The sequence below is a fragment of the Pundamilia nyererei genome, unplaced genomic scaffold, assembly GCF_000239375.1.
Source record: "Pundamilia nyererei isolate P.nyererei 1_Seehausen unplaced genomic scaffold, PunNye1.0 scaffold00273, whole genome shotgun sequence".
NCBI classification, from domain to species: Eukaryota; Metazoa; Chordata; class Actinopteri; order Cichliformes; family Cichlidae; genus Pundamilia; species Pundamilia nyererei.
In genome coordinates, this window is record NW_005187674.1 from 438,121 (window position 1) to 454,715 (window position 16,595).

A 16,595-nucleotide genomic window follows, 5' to 3' on the forward strand; every position below is an offset into this window, starting at 1 on the left:
ATAGCAAAGATGAGCAGAGGTACCGGTCGTGTCAGCACTGTGGACCGAGCCGTTATTGGAGTTGTAAAGTTGTGTTTAAATCATAATTTGGGGCAAAACTTTTATATTTTTTGAAGCACTGGCCTCTGAAAATAAAGTTATTTCTTTGTCCCTCTCATTTCACTATGGGCTTCCAAATAAATGCCTGGATTTGTTCCAAGATGGCTGCCTAGCTGTGAGACTTGCTTCCAGCAGGACTTTGCTCTGGCTCCAACAGACCAACATGGCTGAGGCCAGAAGGCGAATGTTGAGGCTTCAAAATGTGGAGCCCAGAAACCAGTGGGGCCATCATGTGTGGTTACATCATTATCTCCATCTTTATCTTTCTGATCATTTTCTAGAATCTCTTCTCCTCCTTTCATCCTTTCACGCCCTCTCGTCTTATTTGCTACTTTCCTTTTCCTTCATCCTTCTCTCCTGTCCAGAGTCCATTTTTTCTTCCTCCTCTTGCCTATATTTCACTAATCGTTTTATCCATGCAGCATGACTCTCACTCTCTCTCTCTCTCATGCACACACACATGCACACAGCAGAAGGACACATTACCCCCTGTATGAACCGACTCAGCTCTGCCAGGATCAGGGGGGCTGCACAGTGCTGATAACACTCTCTCTCTCTGGAGACTTCAGCCGTCTCTGGTTTCATGTTGCGGCCGATCGATGAGTCTGAAGAATATTTCTGTCAGAACGCACGAAGACTTAAAGACAGAACCAACAATGAGATGGCGAATACGATGAAGCATGCACAGCAGTTAGACGTGATGTGTGTCGAGACGGAGGCCGAAGCCTGAAAGACCTCAGAGGATCAGAGTCTGCTTCACGTCTGCTGGTGTCAGTTTATCAAACACGATCCAGCATCGTGGGAAGTGCTGCCAGCGCCCCCTGCAGGCTGAAGGCTTCAGCTCATCTGAAACTGGACACATCTCAGTCCCTTCAGCTGAACCTCACTCTGCTTTTTTTCATATAAGCATTGTTCCAGATTATCTTCAACTGCTTTCTTAATATTGTTTCCATTTCATGCATCATGCTGAGGGTCACAAAGAAAAAAAATGGTGTAAGCTCCCCTACAGTCTGCAAAGAACATAGCTTTTCACAAGTGTTTGTGTTGTTCTGTAAAATATATAAGTAGCAAGGTCCTAAATCTGTTAAAGTTTAGACAACATTAATATCTGAAACAGTAAATCCTGTCAGCAGTGATGCAGGGTTAACAGTTTGGATAGGTTGTTGCTATAGTTTGACTGAGATGAGACAGTAGGAGCTTTGCATCTTGCAGGACTTAAATACCAAAGTACCTGTTCAGCTCCTGCAGCCACGGTTGGACCCGAGTGCAGACACAGACCACAGGAAGAGCTAAAAGGTTTATTAACAACATAGAGATTTTGCTGTAAAGATCATTTCAGGGCTCCTCTCAGAAGTGGAGAAGAGAGGGCTGCAAATTTAACAGGTGAGTGAGCAGGAAGCAGGTAAGTGATCTGGTTTTGAATGAAAGTCCAATTAATTCCAAACAGGTGCTGAGACAGTCCAACTGAGCTGTGAGAGAGCACACCAATAGCTTCTTGGAAAAGGAGACAAGCTGAATACCAAGAAACTAGACCAAGAGGAAGAACTAAGTGAGCCTGATGTAACCGCTGAGATGGCTGTATGATCAGGTAAAGCTGGAGACGACTAGTGCTGCAGATGATCGGCAGATGTGTATCAATGAATTGCACAGCACCATGCGGAGACTGGCCCTCTCAGCGATCTCCATCATCAGGCCGGAGACTTTATTGAATTTATAGTTTGTGCAGTTCACCTGGTAACAACCCTAACAGGGTTTAAGGTTAGGCTTTGCTTTTGCTTTAGCAACATGCTAAACAGGCTAATAACCTTTAAATTAAAGAAGAAGAAGAAGAAGAAGAAGAAGAAGAAGAAGAAGAAGAAGCCATCTTTCATTTTTCCATTTCGTGTTCAAAACAGGACAAGACTCTTACCTCTATCTAAAAGTTATGCCCTTTACATTTTTACATAATATGGTGCCATTTTTGGAGCATTTCAAATTGCTTTACATCAATACAACCATCAGATCCCATATTTTAATAATATTCATTGATTAACACCACAGTTACAACATAAACTGCTAAAATTCACTATAAAGGGGTAAAAGGGGGCTGATATGGATGGCTGAATGATCAATACCCCCCACTCCTATGGTGCATGAGTTCAGCAAAGGTCCTCACAAAGATATGAGCACAAACCTTTGTGTGTGTGTTCACTATAATGACTTATTAATCTGTCCATCGCTCATCCGCTCGCTTTAGCCACTTTTAAGATACTGCACTTTCAGTCGGGTTTCAATTGGCTGTTTAGAAAAAGCCATCATCCAATGAAGCATGCTGCTGCCTCTGTGTGTTTCTACTCCACCCGACAACTGAAAGAAACCTTTTAAAGAGTTTAATGTGTGATTTAGGATGTCTGAGCTGGGGTGAGGAGTAGAAGTAGGGAGGGGGAAGAAAACCAGAGCGAGAAGAAGAAGAAGAGAGAGTGGTGGAAAATTCTAAAAACAGACAGAGAGGGAGATAAACAGTCTTTATGAGCGCTGACATTTTTATGAAGCAGAGTGAGTGTGTGTGCATGTGGTCTTGTTTTTCTGTTTTTATGGAGTCTGAGATCGTGTGTGTGTGTGTGTGTGTGTGTGTGTGTGTGTGTGTGTGTGTGTGTGTGTGTGTGTGTGTGTGTGTGTGTGTGTGCACACGCACTCTGCTGCCCTCAACAGCTACTGGCTGGTACAGCAGCAGAGGTACTTTTTGTAAATTCCTGTTTAAAAATAAATAATAATTTCAAACATCAACAGAATGTAACAACCAGTTAATATCATTTCATGTCCCAAAAGATCTGAATATGAATTAAAAACAGGCCCATGCTAGCTTTCGTGCAATACCAATGTGTACCACAAGAGGGCGCAACAAGTCAATGTAATCATTATTTAATTAGTGAATTGAGCACATCTTCATTTATAATGTGGACCTGGCAAAGACAAAGCTGCTCAAACAAGTCACACATCCACTAGAACAAATTACAAAAACTACATAATTACGTCAAATCTTAGTGCAGCATATGCAGAAACATGTACAAAAAATGTCTAGCAAGGTTTATATGTTGTTGTTTTTTTATTTTATTTATTATTTGTTAAGACGAGATAAGATAACTCTTTATTGTCATTGCACAGTCATACATAGTACAATGGTACAATGAAATTGGAAAACTGTCCCACGTCAGCAATACGTACAACACAACATGACACGACACAACATGACACCGTAACTTAACTTAGTGTCCTGGGTGTGTACAGTCCCGTACAAAGCTGCGTGCCCTCTTGAGACAGCGAGTGTTGTACAGGTCCTTCAAAGATGGAAGAGGATGTCCGGTGATTTTTTGGGCCATATTAATGACCCTCTGAAGTGCAAAGGTGAAAAAATCTAATATATAAACAAAATTAAGAAAAATTCCTTCCTTTTCTGGGACTGATCTTTTAATTGACTGAAGTTAAAAACATGGCCTGTGGTCTGACTAATCAATATTTTAAAATCCTTTTGATAATCACGGTCACAGATACAGCGTCCTCCAGGTTAAAGACGAGAGGGACCACATAGGTTATTAGAGTCCATTTTTTCCTTTGGTATGGGTAATATGCACCTCTGTAAAGGCACCATTAATGCTGAATGTTAGTAAAATAACAAAAAACCAAAATGCGTGTTCCAAACTGGCCCAACTGTCCTCCAGACCCAATGAAGACATTTATTACATTATGAAATATGTCTGTGAAGGTTCTCAGTCATCCAGGTCATCGTGGTCAAAGGAGCTTGCAAAGAAAAGCGTCTGGACTTCTTTAAGTTACTTGAAGACGTTTCACCTCTCATCCGAGAAGCTTCTTCCCACTAGGTTTATATCTGGGACTCCCCACCATTTGACCTTAGAACTGAAGAAGCTTCTCGGATGAGAGGTGAAACGTCTTCAAGTAACTTAAAGAAGTCCAGACGCTTTTCTTTGCATTATGAAATATGACAAAATGTTAAGCAGCTGTAATATCCCAACCATTTAAACCATTGTGATGACCTAAAGATCATGTTAGAATAAAAACAAAAACCCCAAAACAAAACAATAAAGTCCAGTATTTTCAAAGGTGTAATATTGTCTTTTAATGATTTCCAAATTATTCCATCCTATTTTTAGTTTTTTTTAGCTGTAATTTAAGTCAGCTGTAATTTTTTTTAAGTCAGCTGACTAAAGATCAGTAAGGATTATGAGAAAACATTTTTGCCATGGGACCCTCGGTTCATGCAGGTCTTTATCCAGTCACAGGCCAATGAAAAAAAAAACCAACTAATGTGAATCTGATATACTTCAGACATAGTTCTTTGCATTTATATTATTTAAATAAATATTTTTTTAAATACAAGTTCCACATGTAAATAATTACCTGTGGAAATAGAACAACAGAGAGCAGGCTCTTGTCCTTGTTTTGAAACAGGCCTGATTTTAATGGACAGTGTCTCCCTCTGTTGGATAGACTAAGGAACTACTAATTAAATGAGCGTTTAATCTGTATACTACATATTTTATATGTATATCGTATCTGATACAAATAAAATGTAACATGCTACAAAACATGGTGGTCTAAATTTAAGTTAAATTTTTTTTTCCAGAGATTAAAATCTCATGTGCAGAGACTACACGCAGATCGTAGTATTTCATTAATTCGTGGCTTATGTGCATACACCTCCAACAATATGTTGTTATGAGGGTCATGTGTACCAAAAAATAAAATAAAAATTTACACAATAAATGGTGAATTTAAAAAAACATTCAAATTAATTGAAATGCAATTAATTATCACGTTAAAAAGCAATGTAAGCTACTAAAGGAATTAACTGGAATTATCGCATGGTATTTTTCATTCAACAAAAGATGTAATATCACGTGAGGTACAAAAAGATAATAATTATAAATTCATTCAATGATTACTATAGAACAATAAAGTGACGCAACGATAGGTCACGTGCCTCCGCTCTTCCGGCTCCGTGTCCAATCATATTTCAAGATGAGCTGGCACTAAAATACCCGGAAGTGTTTACAGCTGGAGGCTAAACTAGCAGCTAACAGCAGAGTCAGTGGAGAATTGAAGCTCCTGGAAGTGCAGTGCGGACGCATCTCCTAGCCTGTGTGCGGTGCTTGTTAAGGTGAGTCCCACCTGTTCACTAACAATCAGCACCCCGATTCTTTCCAGCTTACCGAGGCTAACTGCTCCTAGCAGCAACCAACAGTTAGCTTCAGCGAGTGGCGCGAAATAAGTGACTTGTTTTTGGAAACAAGCGCTTGGAATAGATGTGAATTTGAAACAGAATGCTCGGTTTTCCAGAAAATAGACTGAACCTTCAGTAATAACCTGGGTAATTCTAAAAGAAAACGTAACTAGTAAGGGGAAACTAGCTAGCATGCTAGTTCGCTAATGTAAAAAACAAAACAAGTTTAATTACTTCCCAGCACATAGTTCATTTTATGGACTTTAGTTCCAGCAGATACACAGACCTGCAAATTTATCTGCTCACTGGAGAGTCTGCAAATTGGGAAGATGTGAAATGAGTGCTGATAGGAGAGTAAAGTTTTTAGGTCAGACAGCTGAGAGTGTCGCAGCTGGTAAAATGTACTGCCAGTGAATCTTTGTGGGTTGGTTTGTTGGCTGAAGTGAGCTGTAACAGGGAGCACAGTGTTGTGGGATCGATGAGGGGCGTTATCAGTGTTTTAATGTGTAAGGAGGCGTGATGCTGCGCTGTGTTTCTGCAGTTTTTGCGGAGCCGCAATGACACAGCTGTTCTGAGCTGCCATATCTGAAGCAAAGCAAACCCCTCACGAGTGCTCACACTGCACACAGCCAAAGAAAACACTCAAATGCTTTATTCAGATTTTGTTTTAGCTTTTGTCTTTTTCACTTATTGTTGTCAGGGATCGTCTACAAAGACGTCAATCTCAGAATAAGGAGAAGCCTCCGGCCTCCACCCATCGGGTTGCTCTAAAGTGGGCTGTGTTGCTTTTCAGTTTTGTGGAAGAAGTAAATGAGTTTATTAGATTTAATCTTAAAACAGGATTAGGAGTGCATTTTTAGAAAAATGTCATTAAGCTTAGCTGAAAGAAGCCATACACTGAAAATCCACTTTCATGGGGTTGTAACATTTTTTTATAAAGTATGATCTGTGAAAATCTGGCTTCCACAACATCAGCAACATGACAGTTACCCATTTACATTTTTTCTTTTTTTAAATTTCATGCCGAACTATGTGAAAGTCTTGAGCCACTCCTCGCTTCTTTTTCTTTAGTTTCCAAAGAGTCAGACTTTTTCAAAGTGGTGTTAAAGTAATAGTTTTCCAATCTTTCAAATGTTTTGCTTTGGATGTTTGTTCTGCCTTTTCACTCATTTTCAGTCCAGTCCATGCTCCATTTTCAAATAATTTTATTTTGGCTTTCTAACCTGTGAACTATTCATTATAAAAAGGCACCTAATTCAAGGGATGAGCCAGTGTTGTGGCTACACGTGGCTGACAGTTCAGTTTTATTTTATTTATATAGTGCCAAATAACAAAAACTGTTGCCTTAAGGTGCTTTATATTGTAAAATACAGACCCTACAACAATACAAGAAAACAGAGGAAACCCCAAAAATCAAATGACAAGGTGCAGTGTGTCCTTAAAAAAATGTGAGGAAACTGGGCAAAGTGTCGTGCCTAAAAAGCTATGTCTACCAGGTGAATTCAGAAATGGTCTCAATGAAAGGCTGGTTGTCAAGAAGCCATTCTTCAGGAAGGGAAACTGGGAGAAAGGTCAGAGGCAGATTACACAAGAACTCCTATGGAGCAATGGATCCAGATATGAATTTTTTTTTGTCTGGAGGTTGGGAGAGCAGTACAACAGTGAGTGTCTACAGCCAGCTGTTAGACACAGTGGAGACTGTCATAGTTTGGAGCGTTTCAGCCAGCAGTGTGTGGTTCACCACTGGATTCATTTTTCAGTAAGACAAAGATCTCAAACACACCATCAATACAATAAAATGCATCTAAAAGTAAAAATAAAATAGATGTCAGTTACTGACATCTACACAGGCAATCACAAGAGACTCCACCCATCCTGCGTCTCACCTGTTTGGCCTGCCGCCCTCAGGGTGAGGCTACAGGTCTATCCAGACTCGGGAACAGTTTCTTTCCACAAGCCATCATACCGAGCACAGATACACACACGCCCCACCTCAAAACACACACCTCTCTCATGCATACAACGCATACACACAACAACATGCATATTAGCACCCTTGCACATCTGTATAAACGTTTTGCATTTATGTTGTTTGTATTTTTATATTTGTTTCTATTGTTATTTGTTCTGAATTTAATGATTGACTCACAGGTGTGAATGTGAGTGCGAGTGGTCGTCTGTCTCTGTGTGTTTGCGATGGATGGATCTATTCTAAATGCTGCTCACAGGAAGTTGCTTCTGTAGTAGTAGTATTTATTTATTGTCATTGTCAAGAACAATGAAATTGCGTTTGGGGCTTCCATACAACCCAAAAAAAGAAGAAAATAATAAATACCCCTTAAAACCCAAGTGTACATATTTAACCCAGTGTGACTCCAATGCAATAGACAATCCTTAGCAATAACATGAGAACATGACAAGTAATGTTGGTAGAAATTCAGACAAAGACCTGAGAAACATGACAAAGTACAACAATGAACCCATTCAATATTACTGTACTGTGAGATATGATATCAGATATGATAGTTATCTATTTAAGAAAGAGGGGGGGGGGCAGGAGGGGGAAGAGAATAAAGATATGATGCACCAATAAAGATATGATGCACCCATTTGTATTTGTTCAATGTCTGATGTTTAATGACAATAAAGGGATTTGGATTCTGATTGGCCTCCCTGGAAAGCAAACTTTAACATTATTGAAGTCTGAGATTATCTTTATAGAGCGTGGAACAAACGGCAAGGCAAGTTTGTTTATATAGCGCAATTCAACAGCAAGGTGATTCAAAGTGCTTTACAGAGACATTAAAAAACAGAAACAAATGAAAAGCATGATTTAAAATGGAGGAAAAAAAGGAAGGAACAGTAGATAAAATCAGTAGTTAAATGTAAGTTTTGAAATTTAAGCTTAAAAGTAAAACACTGTGGATTTGGTGCTTTATTCAAATGCAGCTGAGAACAGGTGAGTCTTCAACCTGGATTTAAATAAGCTGAGTGTTTCAGCTGATCTGAGGCTTTCTGGAAGTTTGTTCCCAGAAACCAGCTAACATCCAGAACAGAGCTTTGAATTTCCTGGAGAGTCATTCCTGAAGACCTGAATGACAAGAAAGCTGACTAGAGTTTAGGCTGTGTTCAATAATAAAGGCAGTTACAGCAAATATTGACTTTCAAGCTAATACAAATGTGTTTTTTGCCTTAATATATATGTTTGCATGTGTTTTGTATCTAGAGTATTTCCAATTTTCCTAGTAAATTATAAAGAAAGACTGTTGGCTTCACACTTTTCGCCGGTACTGCTGCAAACCAGGAGGAGCTAAAATGCAATTGGTGCTAAGCAGAGGTGCTGTGAAACTGCCTCTTTCAGTTTAACTGTTGGATTTAAAGTTTTGTTAGGGTCTGAGTTTTACGTGACAGAGCACACTGTTCCTGCCTCGGTCAGTTGGGTAGTTTGTGTGACTGGTATGTTATCACGTTAATTCTCAATCTGATGAAATGAATATGTTAAACATCAGAGCAGCACATCAGCCAGAGCACTGATGGATGAAAGTGTCTGATAACTGGGTGGATTAAAGTCATACAGTTTGTTCTAATGTGCACTAACTGCTGTACGTTCTGAATGGCAATAAAGTAGTTATTCTGTTCTTCTGCTTATTGAGAACGATTAACTGTAGATGTCATGATCAAGTGCCATGTGATGGTGTTTTTGACATGTGAACCTGCTGTGTTTCCTGTTCAGAAGTCAGGATGAGTCTGCAGTGGACTGCGGTGGCCACCTTCCTCTACGCTGAGGTCTTCTTAGTTCTGCTGCTCTGCATTCCCTTCATCTCACCCAAGAGGTGGGTAACACCTGACTCACACACACCTGTCTTGGCATCAGGCTTTTTCCAGCTCAAATCTGATAGCGTTACCTTGGCTTAAGATATCTGCCAGTACAAACTACTGCCTGGAAAGGTCAGTAGTTTGTAGTAAACTAGCAGCTGGAAAGAAATGACTTTCAATCCATTTCACTTTTAAATGAGAGAGATTATCGTCTAAGCTGTCAGTCAGCTGGGTTTGACCGCAGTTTAGTCAATAAAAACATTTGCAAACATACAAACAAGGTGTTGGCGCACCAGTGTGGAATATCTCCAAACTGCTGGTACTTTTTTGTTCCACCCAGTTTATGCTTGCCGTTGTTTGAGTTGATGTATCAGTTGGAGCTCAGAGTGCCACTTTACAGAGAGGGAAAGGTGATAAGGCTGTGGTGATTTCACAGATGCACATGACACAACCAGTAATGTCGGCTCATGTGTGCCGAGCTTTTGGGCTGGTAGGGGACCAGTTCTGATACATGCATCCCTACACCGATCCTTTTGTAGTTTAGTACACCTTGAAAACAAAACAAAGTATCACAATCACAAGAAAGTACCTCTATAGAAATCAGACATTTTAACAACCCTGCTGATGGATGTGTCTTTCATGGGAAAAATTACAGACAATTAGACAATTCTGGATATTGAATGTTTTCTCTGCCTTGCTGAAAACTTCCCCAATCATGGATTTTCGATACTGTCACACGACAAACAGACGGCGAGATAAATCTTGGCCCATCTGGGTTTAAAGCAGCCAATGCAAAGCATTTACAACATTGTGTCCGTGTGCTGTTGGCTCCATGAGAGGAAGCTTTGGCCGTTAATTTTTAGCTGGAGAAGCGTGAAGCTCGCTGATGGAAGCAGCAGAGTTCAGTTTGTCCTCAAACAGAGCAGCTCTGTGTGACTGTGATCACATTAAAAGACCTCCTGACTGCCGAATGATGAGCTCTGATTAACTCTGCACACACGGCACAGCGCTGATACGAGCTGAAATCCAACAAAGAAAAAAGTCAATAAAAGTAGTAGTAGTAAAAGTTTTAGTGCTAGACCTCATAGAGGATATTTAAAATTATTTTATCTGACTAGATATCAAGAATTAAAAATAGCCTTTGTTTTGTTATTTTCATATGTGAAAGAAAGTTTATCATTTTTATCTGATTGACTGTTTGTAGCAATGGTGTAACCTAACATGGATAAATGCAATAACATGACCTCGGCCTATGTAGGCTTTGAGCAACAGTTGCGTTTGTTGGATGGTACATTAACCCAGAAACAACAAGGATAAGTAATATTGTTGTCTCTTTTAGTCAGTTTCACACCGCAATATCATTGTTCTTGATTCATGACTCCACAGATGGAAGCAGGAAAACAACAACTCAACTTACTTTACAGTTTTGTTGCTAACCATAATTACAATTTAATAAAACAAGGTGTCGACATGTTTTTTGTTTGTTTTTTAGACAACAAAAATAAAAATAAAACAAAATGAAATTGTACTTAAACTGTGTAAAATGAAAATGTGCAATTTTATATAATAGCAACGTGGTTATTCAGACTGAAACTTTGGTGTATCCCACTCCCTCATATGGAAAAAAAACCCCAAAACTGAAACTGTTAAAAGTTCTAAAAGTACTAAGAACTGACTCTAGAAAATGGCTCAAACTAAAGCAAATTTAAAAAAAAAATCTATATAATATAAACTAAATAAAAATAAATATAAAACTGTACTAACTATATTCTTAATAACCAGCTTCCTGCAGAGGTGAGCTCATGTCTGTTTTTGTTTGGCCCCTAGAGGGGGCTAGAGCTCCAGGCTTAGTTGCTGTGTTGTAAAACATTAAGATCACCATTTATTCGTCCATCCTTTCTCTTCTGCTCTCTTCCTTTTTTTTTCCATCACTTCAAGCGTGCTAGGATCACTTTTGGCTCCCAAAAGATGCGATAAGATGGATTTTAATTATCCCAGAAGGTTCAGTTCCTGTCCTGCAGAACCAGTAGTGTCCAACACAACATTTAAAAATTAAATAATGGCTTCATAAAATAACAAAAAACTAATTCAGATTACTCCAAACAAAGAGTAAAAAAATAAACAAAGAAAAGAAAAGTGACTCTAATAAATTCTTCTAACAGTCTCTATAATGTAAAAATGTATAAAAGTGAACTTCTTGAAGTTGCCGACTGATTTGTGTTTTATTCTCCTGGTTGTTGTTTTTTTAGGTGGAACAGCATTTTCAAATCTCGCATCATAAAGGCCATCACTCTCTATGGAAACACCGCCTTCATGGTGGCCATCGCCATCCTCGTCTTTCTGCTCATCGGTACGTCTGCAGTGCTTTTGTTGATTGGTTGGGAGGTGGCCTTTAGCCAAAGTGTAGTCGATATTCTGCATTCTTCCAGTCTGTGGAGGACGCTGCTGTAGCTCCATTTCAATCAAGTTTGATGAAGCACGGGTAAACAACGGCACCATCAGTTCCTTACTTTGTAATAACAGCGTGTTCAGAGTCCAGCTGATGAAATGTTGCCAAACTCTTTATCAAAGGAGTGTTAGGCAGAAATAATGTGTGGCTTTTATAACATTTAAAACTAAATTAAAGTTCGGCATCAGTCTGTGATTTTGTAAAGCATCAAAGTAACTGCAAAATTTTCCCAGATACATAACATCTGTCGTAGTCGGATCACAGGGATTCGAGATGTTTCCATCTAAACATAGAAGCTACTCATTTGGTTGTGCAGAAAGACAGCTTTATTTTTTCAAATGCTTAAATGTTGTTTAGGAAGTACAACTGTAATTACATGTTGTATTGTGACAGTATATCCAGTACTTCTCTGCTCAGTAGCCACATTTATCCGCCCAGGTTTACCACACATCGTGATTTGAACTAGCTTCTAACATAAACCAGGTTTTTCCTGCCAACGGCCTCACAGAGAGTTTACTTAGAGCAAGAGGTTTTCTACTAATAATAATTATTTTAAGCAGTTTAAGTTCAGGTTTTAAAAACATCAACCATTAACAGTTCAGTACCTGTGCCAGAAATCAGTTCTGTTGTGTGCGTGTGTGGTAGGACAGAGTTTGCTCCCAGTAAGCACCGACTTTGTACCTCAGCCAGCAGGGAAGCAGCAGAGCTACAGTGCAGCTACAAAATAAGTTTACTGTGAATTAAAGATGCAGAAAGGTGACGTTTCAGTGTGTTTCCTGTACAGATGCTTTCCGTGAGGTGAGGAAGTACAGTGTGACGGAGAAGGTGGATCTGGCAAACCACCCGACAGCCATCGAGCACATCCACATGAAGCTGTTCAGAGCACAGAGGAACGAGTACATTGCTGGCTTCGCCCTGCTGCTCTGCCTGTAAGACGCACACACACCCCTCACCTCAAGCTGTTTAAGTTTTAGGATCAGCCACAGTAGCCTCACTTCACTGGAAAGACTTTAAACCGAGGATACAGCTGTTAGCTTTTGTGCTAACAATCGGATAGTTGCTCAGAGAACGACCTAAACGGTCGAACTAGATCGGCTTCATAGATCGGCACATCGCCACTAATATCTGATCGAACTTTCTGGATCAGGATGGGAACGATACATGATGCTGCCTCGTGCATCTGGACTACTCGACCTCATGGAGTCTAAATTCTGTTTGTGTCATTATAGCCAGACCGACTCTCCTCCATGGGCTGTCGTTACAGATCTGAGCTCTGTGGGTTTTCCGGTGGGTTTTTTTGTTTTGTTTTGGTTTTTTTTCGATTTCAATCACAAAAAAGGTGGTTTCATCTTCTTTGCCCTCCCACTCCCACTTAAGAGTCTCTTTATAAAGGGAAGGGTAAGATAAGGTGCTGTAAACTAGTTCCTAGGCAGTGTCCCATCCAGGTAGTAACCAGGCCGAGCTCTGCTTAGACTCAGAGATCACAAAAGATCAGCTGTGTTCAGGGTTTTTAAAGAAGGTGCAACATTTCTGAACTGCGGCAATTTTTAAAATTAAAGACACGGCCTTCTTATTCCTTGTTTTTTGTTAGATCATTAAAAAAGTATTAATTAAATTAAAACATATTTCAAAAATAGATCCAAAATAAAACAAACAATGCAAATAAGCGTACTAAGTTTTAAAAGAGGCAAAGAGCTGCCTGATCCTGTGCTAAAATTGTCACAATACAGAAGTCTGTTTGTGTTGTTGGACACATGGCCACTTTTTGTGTTACAGACTTTGACTCTGTTGTAATTCAGCAGTAATAGTTTTCGTGTCTGCAGCACGTATGTTGTCCACATTCTCCACCAAAGTCTGTCATCCTGCTGTAAAAGAAACCAGAGCAGTGAAACCAGGAACTTTTTCTACACCCCTTCACCATCCTGTTAACCATTTATCCAATTAAGTGTCACATGGGGGGGAAACTAGTGGTTTTTAATGCCTAAATCTAACAGTTTCAACACAATTAAAATCAGGAGCTGAAGTGTAAAATTGTTTCCAGCTGAGTGAGCGGTGAAATCATTCACCACAAACTCCGAAAAGAACTGCAAATTAAGAGATTTAATGCCATGAAGATTCCACAGACTCTTGTTGAGTTTCCTCTGTTTTTGACACAGTGGATGCTGCACTGTAAGAGTGTTATTAGTAAGCCTTCATCATTGTTGGGACGACTTTATAGCCGACTTTCCCTTAATTAAGGCTGATTGCTCGGGAGTGCTGAATCAGTCGAAGCCTCCACAGGAGCATGCAAACAGAGCGAAAGGGTCGTCAGTGCACTGAGGAGTGAGGAGACGACCACATATGGGAGTTAGGACCAGCGTGCAGCTGAACTTCTCTCTGAACTTCTGTCCTAAAGCGAGCTTGCAGTGGGATACTCAGTCGCACCAGAATAGACCCAACAAGCCGGCTGATCTAAACTCAGAGGAATTTAAAGTCGGGCGGAAAGAATGAGCAGCTGACCGTGTGTGTGTCTGTCAGTGTGTGTTTCCACTGTACAGTGTAAATCCCCATCCAGATTGGACAGAGACCTCACAGGTGCGAAGCAGCCTGATTGGCTGACCCACTCAGAGTCAGACGTGACTGAGTACAACTAACCTCAGACTTCAGCAACATGGCATGTTGTTACTGGTCAGACGGCTTGTTGTTGGGTTGAAAATCCATAAAGTTACCAGTGAAGTCCATCAAAGAAGAAGGCTTGTTTCATTCGCCATCCTCACATACTGACTTAAGAAGTCAGTATGTGAGGATGGCAAAATCTATAAATAGATTTCCCTTTTTACAGCAGGAAAAACTGAAATTACCCATTCCTTCATTCCTGAGGTGAAGTCCTCAGATCCATTGTCTTAGATCATTTCTGATATCGTGTCTTATTTGGGACAGGGGTGAGGAGGGAGGTGTATGATCTGCTGTGACCCCTAAAAGGAACAGCTAGAAGTAGTATTTACTTTTTGTATGTATCACAGTTATTGTCAATACCTGAAATTTGTCTGCTGTGTTCATCAGAAAGTTGCAAAACAAAGTGTGACTTGGAGACCAGCCTGTCTGAATCCTGAGTTTTCACAGTATTTGAATGCATAAAAAGCCTGATCTGAATGCACTGATCTTACACTAAGACTACGTCTTTTTACGGGAGGGTAAAATACAGCAGGCTCTCAAATCAACACCCTGTAGATAATTTGAGAGATTTATATTAGTTTTGCAGCTTTACTTGAACCTTAGAGGGTCTTACTTACGACGCAGCAGTTGGTGAAATTTATGACATTTGCATGTGTATTTTATTGATAACAATTATTTGCTGACGGTTCAGTTTGAGTTGCTGCTGCTACAGTCAGCTGGCTTCTCGTGAGTGTTGTGTGAGATTTTATTTTGAATCTTTCTAAATATTTAGTTGAGCAGTCAGTGGTCATGTGACCCTGACGGATCCTGGTTGACCTACAGCTGGTGGGTCTAAGTGACAATAAATCAGGACAGATCAGGTTGGTGCAGTTTTGATTGCAGAGTTGTTCTGTGCCCCCTGGTCGCCTGCAGGGGGCAGCAGCACGTCCTTCTTGTTGCTGCTCTTCTGGGGTACTTTTTGGTGTGCAGCAGCTGCTGCTCTGTGACTCACTGTGGCAGCGTAGCATGTGATGCGACAGCTGCTGTAACGCAGATGCCAGGAGGAAGTTTAGACCGTGCCCTCCGCTGCCAGGCCGCTGTGATTGGGAACTCCAGCTCAAGAATTTCCAGCCTGAGCCAAGAAGAAGACTGTGGAAAGGCTGAAGCTCTGGCAGCTGCCTGGTCAGATTATTTCAGGCCTGTGAAGTAACTGACAGCCGTATTTGGAACAGACAGTCGCTCCTCCTAGAGACACTTGAGATGGAGAAATCTCTTTTATTCCTCGTGTAAACTACTCCACTTTTGGTCACCTTGAAGCAGTTTACACACCGATCCAAACAGGCTGCTGTGGTGTGGCAGAAGATAAATCAGACTTACAACCTGATGTATCTATTAAACCGCTAAAGACACCAAACTTAAACCTAGCTATACACACACACACACACCCTCCTGCTGCAACAAATATGGCATCCAGCGACATGTGTGGAATAATCCACCGCTGTTCCTGACTAATGCACTGTTTTTTCGACATTTTCCGTGTTGTTATAGTAAATATTCAAGGCTGGGGAAAAAGCAGTGAGGGAATTTTAAACCATGAACAGTCATGTTGCTAAAACAATCACTTGGTGCCTTTGCAGAAGTAAAACATTGCTTATTAACTACTTAAGAAGTAATGTATCATCCTGCGTGTTCGAATACCTTTACAATACTCTGCACCATCCGCTGAGCTGTGGTGTTATTAACAGTTAACATATTTTTCAGCCTTACTTATGCTAACACAGCAGCACAGATCAATAAGGAGAACATACTTCTAGGTGTGGCTTTTCAGGCAAATTTTGTTTTCTCTCGTTGTTACAGTAGTGCATATTTGCCTCACCATAAATGCCCAGAGTCACCCAGTGTGATTCATCTTGAGCAAAACAAAGACTCTTTGGTCTAACTGAATGTGTCCCGCTGAGTCTCTCACCTTGGTCCCCTTTCAGCACCATGTGATCAGGCTGTTGGTCTCCATTTGGCTACTTTTCAGATCTCCTCTATGAATCTGTCAGAAACCAACTGTTGCCCTTGCAGAGACAGCCTTTGTGGTTTAAATCACCTGCTAGTTTTGAGTGTAATTCTCTACCAGATGACCTCTCCAGCTCTTCTTCAGCTGTTCTGTCCCCAGTTAATTGTATTTCATTTGAATTCTGTTGAAAAGTCAAGAAAATTCTTGTTGTAAATACTGCGGATTTAAAAGATCATTAAGCCCCAGTGTGTTAGATTAATAACTGAAATTACAAAATTTAGCACAATAATAATAATAGTAGGGCTGCCACGATTAGTCGACTAGTCGTGATTATCAAAATCGTCGACGACTGATTTAATAGTTGATGTGTCGTT

General features: G+C 40.2%; 1 protein-coding gene across 1 annotated transcript in view; it reads left to right on the forward strand.

Annotated features, from left to right (window-relative positions):
- Positions 1–5,086: 5,086 nt before the first annotated feature.
- bcap31 (B cell receptor associated protein 31) overlaps positions 5,087–16,595 on the forward strand; it is a 25,530-nt gene continuing 14,021 nt past the window's right edge. The window contains exons 1-4 of the mRNA XM_005750407.1: positions 5,087–5,254; positions 9,051–9,150; positions 11,383–11,483; positions 12,367–12,511. Of these exons, the coding sequence (XP_005750464.1) occupies positions 9,059–9,150; positions 11,383–11,483; positions 12,367–12,511 (338 nt within the window). The 5' untranslated portion in view covers positions 5,087–5,254; positions 9,051–9,058. The remainder of the gene's footprint in view (positions 5,255–9,050; positions 9,151–11,382; positions 11,484–12,366; positions 12,512–16,595) is intronic.